The sequence below is a fragment of the Brassica oleracea genome, chromosome C8 (genome assembly GCF_000695525.1).
Source record: "Brassica oleracea var. oleracea cultivar TO1000 chromosome C8, BOL, whole genome shotgun sequence".
Taxonomy (NCBI): Eukaryota; Viridiplantae; Streptophyta; class Magnoliopsida; order Brassicales; family Brassicaceae; genus Brassica; species Brassica oleracea.
The window spans coordinates 9501700-9511625 of NC_027755.1; the positions used below are offsets into that span (position 1 = coordinate 9501700).

The 9926-nt window shown below is 40.2% G+C and overlaps 2 protein-coding genes and 1 long non-coding RNA gene across 3 annotated transcripts; 2 read left to right on the forward strand and 1 right to left on the reverse strand.

Annotated features, from left to right (window-relative positions):
* Positions 1–960: 960 nt before the first annotated feature.
* On the forward strand, positions 961–1801 carry LOC106308604. Its single transcript, XM_013745750.1, has one exon. The coding sequence runs from the start codon at positions 980–982 to the stop codon at positions 1799–1801; it is 822 nt and encodes a 273-aa protein (XP_013601204.1). The 5' UTR covers positions 961–979.
* Positions 1802–4060: 2259 nt separating this feature from the next.
* LOC106310432 lies at positions 4061–5654 on the forward strand. The gene is made up of 4 exons (XR_001263783.1): positions 4061–4396; positions 4740–4853; positions 5010–5252; positions 5334–5654. It is a non-coding gene; the product is annotated as an uncharacterized LOC106310432 (long non-coding RNA).
* Positions 5655–6726: 1072 nt separating this feature from the next.
* Positions 6727–8821, reverse strand: LOC106308090. Its single transcript, XM_013745213.1, has 9 exons — positions 8584–8821; positions 8418–8500; positions 8203–8327; positions 8023–8104; positions 7824–7941; positions 7586–7743; positions 7383–7496; positions 7116–7301; positions 6727–7038 (listed from the first exon to the last, which is right to left on the reverse strand). The coding sequence occupies exons 3-7, from the start codon at positions 8237–8239 to the stop codon at positions 7433–7435; spliced, it is 459 nt and encodes a 152-aa protein (XP_013600667.1). The 5' UTR covers positions 8240–8327; positions 8418–8500; positions 8584–8821; the 3' UTR covers positions 6727–7038; positions 7116–7301; positions 7383–7432.
* Between the last annotated feature and the right edge of the window lie 1105 nt (positions 8822–9926).

Genomic DNA, 9926 nt, shown 5'->3' on the forward strand with positions numbered 1-9926 from the left:
TTATTGATGAAATGGACTACATATTTATAGTGTTTTGTAGATCTATGAATTAAATGAAAAAGTAGATCTAGATCTAGATCTAGTCTTTAATATGAAAATAAAGAGATAAGACTTGACAAGGTGACTGTTCGGCTTCTGTCCAGATTCGTTGTATCCTGAAGCATGAACAGCGGTAAGGAGAACGACGGATGTGGGACTATCCGTATGAACCACCATGTTCTGATCATGAACCATACTGAACCAAGTGTGTCCTATGTCTTCAGATTGGTGAAGGATCCTTGCCTTAGTGAGATTTGGCTGATCAAAGTGCATGAACTGATCAAAAGGGTCGATCAGTCCATCAGTACGGTCGCCGGTACGTGCAGTATGAGGCAATCGAGCCAAAAAAGAGAAGTCTCGATCATTTTGTGAAACCTCATGATCCAAGTCAAGTCTGGCATGATCTTTCTCAAGTCTGGCATGATCCAAGTCAAGTCTGGTACGGTGAAAAACATGAACCTCGGTTGAAATGTTCAGAACGTCCTGAACTCCATGCTGAGCTGGTTCAATGTAATGATCCGTGGACTGCGGCAGATCATTCCCTTCCTCTTCAAAAAGATTTGTCCTCAAATCTGAAACAATAAAAGGAAAAGGATTATAAGCAAAAGAACCATAATCAGAACGTTGCTCACCTTGAGTTCGGTCCGGTTTGTGAATGGAAGAAGATCCTTCTTTATGACCACAGTTTTGCTCTCCACCTGACCCTTCCTTCGGTTCATGTGCATAGTCATTGAAAATTGGTAAAGGGTCTTCCTTTTCTGGCTCGGTTTCAATTTTCTCCAAAGTCACCAACGATTTCTGTTTTTGGCACTTGTTGGCATAATGACCGACCCTATGGCATTTGAAGCACCTGGTAGAAAGAGGGGGAAGTGATCAGAGAAAGACGGTGCAGAATCCGTGTAGACACTATGGGGAGCGCTTCTTTGCAGGCCACCGTTGCATGGCTTTCCAGTGTTATAAGAAAATGGAGTTAGAGGAGAGTGAAGAGAAAGACGAGGAAAATTTGAGTGAAGATGAGAAATCTGAGGAGTTAGACAGGACTCCCGAGCAGGAGTTACATCTTCTGTCACTAAACTCAATGGTGGGAATAACTTCGAAGAAAACTATGAAGATGGAAGGAGTACTGGGAAACAGAGAAGTAGTTGTTTTCATCGACTCCGGAGCTACTTGCAACTTCATAGCAACCAGATTGGTGGAGGAAATGAGGCTACCAGTGGTGGAGACTGTGGGGTTTGGCGTAGCTGTGGGAAATGGTGAAGTCATTAATGGGTCTGGGAAGTGCGAATATGTGGAGGTTGAAATACAAGGGATTAAGATCAAAGAAGAGTTCTTGAAGTTCGAGTTGGGAACCGTTGATCTTGTGTTAGGTTATTCATGGTTGGCAAAGCTTGGGGAGACACGCATTAATTGGGGCTTGCATATTCTGAGGTTCCAATCTGGTGAGAAGTGGGTTTCTATCTGTAGCAATCCGGAGCTGCTGACTGCGCAGGTATCTCTTAACTCAATGGAGAAGCTATGTGATAAGGAAGATGTAGTGTACCTACTGGAGCTGCAGGCGCTTTTTGAGAATGATAATAAGGAGATCGAGGGAAAACCCAGTCCAGCAGTTATGGCATTGTTGAAGAGGTTTGCGGGAGTCTTTCAGATGCCTGCGGGGTTGCCTCCAAAACGCACTAGAGAACATGCGATCACACTGCAAGAAGGAACTTCCCCAATAAATGTGAGACCGTATCGATACTCTCATGTGCAGAAGAACAGATAGAGAAGCTCGTTAAGGAGATGATACAGGCTGGCATAATACGCCCTAGCATAAGTCTTTTCTCCAGTCCGGTGCTGCTCGTGAAGAAAAAGTGAAGAACCCTAAGATAGGGAGGATCACTTTAGCTGGGTGTTGGATATGATCCGAGAAGGCAAACAGCACTTCTGGAATTGAGATGGATTGAAAGGATCGTCAAGAGATGCGGAATGACTCTTGATATACCCACGATCTAAGGCTAACCACCAAAGAAAGAATGAATGTGTGGGCTAACCACCAAACAACACACAAAGATGAATTGGCTGACCACCAAATCAACAAGCCGGTTCACACCAATGAACTAGCTAAAGAACTCTCTCTCTCACTCAGAGAAGAAACAAAATAAACAACCAAAACTGAACTGATTTTATTGATGAAATGGACTACATATTTATAGTGTTTTGTAGATCTAGGAATTAAATGAAAAAGTAGATCTATGTCTAGATCTAGTCTTTAATACGAAAATAAAGAGATAAGACTAGACAAAGTGACTGTTCGGCTTCTGTCTAGATTCGTTGTATCCTGAAGCATGAACCGCGGTAAGGAGAACGACGGATGTGGGACTATCCGTATGAACCACCATGTTCAGATCATGAACCATACTGGACCAAGTGTGTCCTATGTCTTCAGATAGGTGAAGGATCCTTGCCTTAGTGAGATTTGGCTGATCAAAGTGCATGAACTGATCAAAAGGGTCGATCAGTCCATCAGTACAGTCGCCGGTACGTGCAGTATGAGGCAATTGAGCCAAAAGAGAGAAGTCTCGATCATTTTGTGAAACCTCATGATCCAAGTCAAGTCTGGTACGGTGAAAAACATGAACCTCGGTTGAAATGTTCAGAACTTCCTGAACTCCATGCTGAGCTGGTTCAATGCAATGATCCGTGGACTGCGGCACATCACAGGGTCTGTCAGCTTCTTAGGTAGCTCTGCAGAGATGTACTGATCTATCATTGCTGGGGTAGGCTCAACTCTTGTTGTGTCAAACCACAACAGAATATGGGCATAGGGAAGTCCACACTTCTGGAACTCAATGGTGTAGACAACTGCATTCAAGTAAATTAGGTATTAATTTTCTGTTATTTTAAACTGGGTTCATATTGATAAACATATTTTACCTGCGGATGGCTTAGGGAAGAAAACTCCTTTTTTGAAGTCACTCATTATCTCATCCAATTTAAGCTTAAAGACTCGACATTCCAGATCTGGTCGACTATTTGCTGATTCTCCGTCATATGCTTTCAGATGATCACTTATTTCTACCCAGTTCGGATTAGCAGTAACTGTGATGAAGAGATTTGGGTTCCCATACCATCTACAGATGGCCATAGCATCCTGGTATTTTTCTGCCATATATCGGGGGCCTGCTGTGAAAGAAGAAGGTAATATCACTTTCTTACCCAATTGCCTTGCATCCGCGCGTGTCACCATTGTCTATTGCATAGCAAACATTTGAGTACAAATCTGCACGTAGTTTCTTCTGGTTCAAACTAATGAATCTAAGCCTCTCTTGCTCTGTTGCAGTGTAAGCGTCGACAATATACTGGTGCAGCAGGCGTCTAGACTTAATAAGGGTCATTCCCTCTCCTAACCGGGTCTGGATTTGATATGCATAATACTCCCTCATTGTCATACATTCCCGTTTGATCCTTGACCCAGCAACTGATTGGTAGGGTATTCTTTCATGGTAACTAGGCTCACCATACGGGAATAGGATAGGGTACTGCAAACTCATGAGTAAGGGATTTAAATCGCTAATCCTTTGTAGACCTAAAGATTTAAACTCCACAACAATATCTCTTGCTAAAGAATCAACGGAGAAGTCACCAACAATTAGTCCAGCGATCTCATCTGATGTGGGGAGGTCATATTGCCGACCTCGGTGTCGTTGGCTTTTGAGTGTGATGGTGAATTCTTCTGTTTTAGAAGCTTCGTAACGATCTCGAGCGTGGCGGAATGTCTTGGCTAGGGGGTTGTGTTCGTCTAACATGTGTATCAGCTCTGAAAGTGTTTTATCATCAATTGTAGCAGCTGTGCTTCCTCCCAGAAAAGCTTTCTTCCTGTTTGCGACCTCATTCTGTGTGTCAAATATGAACAACTGAAGGAAAGCAACGGATTTTCCTTCTGGTGGTAGCAGAGACCCTATTCGATGGAGAACCTGGCCGTGGATTCTGAAAGTAAAAGGTCCATGTGTGCCTGTTACTGTGTGATCTATCTGAGCTGAATCTTGGTGTGTCCAGAAGCTCTTTTAGTGGTGATGGTGGTTGTCGTACTGGAGGTAGTTTAACACGACCTTGCTGGCAGCAAATACTGAACCGTTTGGTTTCCATTTGGGTTCCTCTTCCCACAGACTCAGAGCCCCAAACCAAAGCACCACACTGAAGACATGACATCAACTCCCATTTATCTACTTTTTTTTTGGGTCTCACTCCTGCAATTGTGTTTGAAAATTGGAGGCTATGTTGGTACATACGCTAAAGACAAATGATAGTGGGGGTAGATTTTGTGAATACCTGCATCCCTTGGAAGACGCTTAGCAATACCTGGTGTAGTGAAAATCAGGTAAGACATTTCAATATGTGCTTTATCTAAATGTGAATATATATTTATGCTCAGATATTTAATTTGGTATAGTAGTATTTTCATTTCTATTTGGAAAACGTTGTGGAAAATTTAAAACGATGATTTGAGAACTCAGTTTTAGTTCACATTATGTATTAGTTCGGTTCTGTTAACTTGATGTTTTAGTTGCCCGTAGCTTCATCCTCATTGCTCTAGCTTTCTTTGTGGTGGCTGCAAGGATGAACATATTTGTTCTGTAAGATATGTAGGCCATAAAAGGGTAGCAAGAAATATTAGTTTATTCACTAAGTAACCTATGTTTTCTCCTGTTTCTGTTGTGGAGTTTGTTGCACTGGAGCTACCGATGCTGTATTCCTCGGGAATCCGCAAAGCTGTCTTTGTTTTTGAGCATGAAAGTGTTGTCGAGGTCTGGGCTCTACGTTGATTTGCAGGAAGGGTAGGTGGAGTTGGATTGAGTGTTTCTCTTGTTGAATCTGTATTTAGCGAACAGTTTAATTAAGCTATGGCAGTATGCTTTATCAATTAATTTTTGAGTAAGCTAACCTTGTAGACATTGTAGCTGACCTTGATTGATGGGTTGTCTTTTTTTCAGTTGGCAGATGGACCGGCGTCTTGCTCTAGCTGATTTTCCCAAGGACTCTGCAAATGTTTCAGGATGAATGTAAATATAGGGTGGCGCTAGAATGGATTCTAACTATCTATGAGGGTAGTAGATGATAGAATATAATATTCTCAAACACACCTTCAGAAGCTACGGAAGGACTGTACGACCGTCGAATGTACTCGGGTCTTAACCATGGTCGTCTGTCCAAATGTTTAGCAACACCTGCATAAGGTTGATCTATCGTTTTTAGTTTTGTTCCATACAGCTTTTAATATGAAAATGGTTGTTTGGTAACAAAACCATTTGTGACAGAGCATGTGAGGGGTTGGAGGCTGAAGCGTTGTGATCGTCTGCTTGCTTTCACAGAACTTGATCCTGGATCCTCGGCGGTGCTGGGATTTTTCTTCTTTCCCATTTAAGTTTGTATATTTGGAGCTTGCGAATATCAGAGATATTTGAGTGAGGCCTGTATGTACGTAGCTTGTATCGGTGAGGGTCTGCTCATATGGTAGTATCTACTTTCATTTGGCTTTTTGTTTTCTAGGACAATTGGTCTAGATAGCTTTGGTTTTTTTTTTGGTATGTCGAACATTAAAGTCTTTTATTATTGGACTTAACGTATTCTGAGTCGAATCTTTGATAACGGTTTTATAATTAAAGACGTTATAAGTTGAGGAATATTTTCTGTGTCCATGGAGAATTATATGATTGATTGATTAAGTTCTATTTCAGAGCCTTTATTGTACGATATTAATTTCCCTAACGGATCTCGTATAAGATTGATCGTGTAGGAGTTGGATATTTCTTATCTTAATTAATAGACTTAACAATAGGGGTATTATGGGTTCCATAACATGTACGAAGCTGATAATAATTATTAGAAATAAATTTGGCGTTTGATCTTTCCAAAGTATAATGCCAAGAATTAAGTTCATGAAATTACTTTAATCAACATTATTAATAAGAATGTTTCATTTTGATTACCATTACTCTAAACATTTTAATGTGTAAAATGAGTTGTACATGCTTTCTTTGTTTACGTACTCAACACGCTTTAATATTTGATAGAACGATCGCTCCATGCATGGTGGACGTATTGTTTTCTGGAAATTGTTATTATTGACACCCAGGCCTAGTCTAGGCCCAGTTAATCAAACGTTAATTAAATAGTTAATTACAAAGAATCCTGAAATAGTGATATTTTGCAAAATTACTAAGCTAATTAATTCTTATAAAACCTGTAAAATTCTGGGATAGTGTTATTTTGGAAAATCATGAAATGTTTTCCCAAAGACGTTCATTTTTGAAGCATTAGGAGAGAAGCAAGTTTGACATTTTATAAAATCAAGCTAACAAAAAGTTAACTAAATAGTAAATTATAATAATTGTCTATAAGTTATGAGAAAACAGAATTACGAAGAAACCTGAAACAGTGATATTTTGGAAAATTACTAAGCTGATTACTAAGCGAAGAACTAAGTTCATAAAATTGAAAATACCTTTCAATTATGATACGCATTTTTACATAAACATATATGTATCACATACATCTGTATCTATACATATGCATCAGACGGTTCATATATGTTCTGAGTTATGGGTCCATAAGAGTTAGTTAATGTAACAAACGCAAAAGTAGATATTAAAAACCTCAAATGTCAAGCAAAAACACCAACGAAATAAGAAAAAAAAAAACGACAACGACGGAAATAACTTAGATAGTGGACCAACTGTCCTGATACAGACTGAGGAACAAAAGACAAGCGTCTGCCCACACGTTGGCTTAGTTCTTCATGTCTGATTGCTCAAGAGCTATGCATTACGCGCCCTCTTTGCTGGATTCTCATCAGGTGAACCTGATGCATCGCCATGAACATTCTCAGAAACAGAGTCCTGCTGCTCACTGCTGAGCTTCACCATCTTCACTGGAATCACCGCCAGAGGAGCAACCGACATGGCACTTGGAAGAAGCACACTTACTTCCAGGCATATCATCACCAGGGTTGTGGTCACCACCCTGTAGAGCAACAGTATTAACTATTAATATTTTACTAAATATGGAGTCATGTAAACATATAAGTTTTGCTGACTTACATGGGGTGCAAAAGTAGGACCTGGTATCCTATCATTGGGATCAAAGATCCTGGCAACAGTGAAGGACTTATGGTTACCAGAGAAATTAAATTCAGTGAGCTTCAGATGGAATATGTATGCATTCCCAACAATGTCTTGTAGGAACTGAGGGATTTGATAGCCTAGTGGGTCTTCTTCTCCTTGTCCCTAAAAATGTTAAAACCCAATAGATTGGTATGTATTTTAACGGAGCCGCAAACGATGATTATAATATCTAACAGAACATACCATAGGGTTTGCAACCTCTGCAGCCCTGACACCTATCAGCTTAGACATAGCTAGTTGAATGCAGCAAACACAGCTGTATCTTCACCCGACTCCACATGCATCTCAACACGGTACCTAAAAACCATTTATGTTTAAATTCCAGACACTGATAATAGATGTTTATATGTAGCTGAGGATGATATAAAAGCATGACCAAAGAGAACCTGACAACTCCAACAACACTGGCATTAAAACATGTTGTGCAAGTGGAAGAGGATATCCCTCGCTGGAGCTTCTTGGAACACTTAGCACATGAGATATAACACCATCCGTTGGTAGTCTCCAACGACACAATTCTGGCTTTGCAGAGGAATTCGGTGGACTGCGTTGAAATGAGTAATTGGTTATAATCCACATGAGTAGTAAGTAATAAGTCGATTATTGGTTGATCAAAAAGCATACCTGAGGGGGTGAATTCAGGACGTAGTTGTTCAGCTCCCCAAGCGAAACTGGTTCCAGCTTCTTCACACCACGATATTGCTTCCCACTTGTGGTGTCGTTTTCAGGTCTGGTAGACAACCTATAAATGGTTTACTATCAGAAATGGATAAACCAATGTGTTAATATCGTTTTTTAAAGGAGTGAGAGATCAGATAGTTACTGCTCAAAGAGAGTCCGGCTTGCTGTCACCTCATTGTCAAAATAAAAATGAGTCCCAGAGGTAGCATTGAGATAAAGTCGACCTGCATATATATCATATAAAGATTAACACAACATGAAATCTATCATATAAAGATTAACACAACATGAAATCTCCTAAATATAAAACGAAGCTATTCACCTCCTACAAACTTAGGATTGATGTTCGTAGCCACCATCACTCTAGGTTGGACAACACCAGCCTCCAGCCTCTTGTGGAGTAGCTCAGCTACACTGTCGAAAACACTGACGCACACAGTTGCATCGCTGCCAAGGATAAAAATTGTTCACATCATCTCCTCTTACAATTGTATATTATCTCCTAAATAAATAATCAATTATGGGCAGGAAAATTACTTTGATAGTAACCATCACTCGCTGAGTTCTCTGAGCGTGATCATTGTACGTTTTCCTGATATCAGAAACCTCACCAATGATGTCTGTAACAAAGAGGATAATACCGTATAAGATGTATGATTACATAGATAAACTTCTAACGAACAAAGAAGAGATGAAGACACACCTGGAAGATGAACGTTAGTGTTAGCTAACATCTCAGTAGGGATCGGATTAGCAACTGCGGCCACTTCAACCATCTTTGTAAACTCGTTCAGCCGGATAGACACAACAGAATCACAGAGCTTGAAATGAGAGTTGCTTCTAGTCACATCAAATCCACTAAGCTCATACATAGCTCCTTCACGTAGAAGTTCTCGGAATGTGTTAAGCCGATGGACAGAAACAGATGCTTGGATAAGAGAAGACTGCAAAATAAAAATAAAAAAATCTCACCTGATCATCCAACAGAAGCATATCGAGACCCATTAGTTCACTGCCCTTCTTAGCATTCCTAGCTTCCCAAAATCGGAGCAGGCGTGTCACAACGATCCGAGCACAACGTCCTGGCCTCAACTCGGAAAGGGAGATCTGGGGAGCAGCCATTGTTCACGCCGGTATGTGTTTGAGTTATGAGTAGGAAAAATCAAAGCTTCTGTGATAACCATGAAGCCTTGAAAGTCTATTTATAGGATACAAATCCTGAAGAATGCGAAGAGATCGTAGGTTCTGGTGAATTGAGGAGTAGTGGGGAGAGGATTTACTGAGATTAAATGTTGTGGTTATGGTTTGAACATAAATCGCGATCCGTTACTTGAACTCTGTTCTACGACGATGAAGATGATGATATTAGGGTTTAGTTTTGTTTCAGGAGACGGCGTTGAAGAAGGGGAGTGGTTGCTGGACCAAAATTAAAAAAAAAGCCCAACATAAACACCAAAATCAGAGAAAGCCTATCCAAGCCCACAAACAATAAACGCCTTCCGTAAATAATCAAACGTATGAGATAGTGCTGACGTGGCGCTTCCTCCTTCTCCTGCGGTGATGATGTGGCAGGCTGAGGTGAAGGGAAATTCTCCTTTATATATATATACTAGGGTCGGCCCGCCCTACGGGCGGGATGTGTTACATTTATGTTTTTCATTACAAATATATAACTGTTAATAAGCAAATCCATGGTAGGGGTTGGTTTGCAACTGATCTTGTAGTTGGTTTGTTTGTGTCAAGTTTAAATCGATGGATGGACGATCAAAAATGAAAATCATGTTCTTTGAATTATTTTTGAGTTTTTGTAGTTGAGCTTTATTATTTTAAAAAATGTGGTTGTCTGCTGCACATAATAGAGTGTGATTTGGTTGAGCGAGTACATTGGTGGAAATAACATGAATGTTAGTTGGCTATGCAGATTCCATGTTTGATTGGGACATGATCTTCGTATTTGTACACTTGTAGGTTTAGAATGTAGGGTTCTCGTGTTTGTGGAACTAAATGAATATTTTTAATGTATTATGTTAGTTTAGTTTTTTTTTT

What these genes read in the sequence shown, in the direction of transcription:
- LOC106308604 (XM_013745750.1), top strand. Translation starts at nt 980, where the DNA reads ATGGCTTTCCAGTGTTATAAGAAAATGGAGTTAGAGGAGAGTGAAGAG.
- LOC106308090 (XM_013745213.1), bottom strand. Translation starts at nt 8,239, where the DNA reads ATGGTGGCTACGAACATCAATCCTAAGTTTGTAGGAG. An exon ending in CAATCCTAAGTTTGTAGGAG is followed by an intron (nt 8,105 to 8,202) that starts GTGAATAGCTTC and finishes ATATATATGCAG; the next exon opens with GTCGACTTTATCTCAATGCT. An exon ending in TCCTGAATTCACCCCCTCAG is followed by an intron (nt 7,744 to 7,823) that starts GTATGCTTTTTG and finishes ATTTCAACGCAG; the next exon opens with TCCACCGAATTCCTCTGCAA.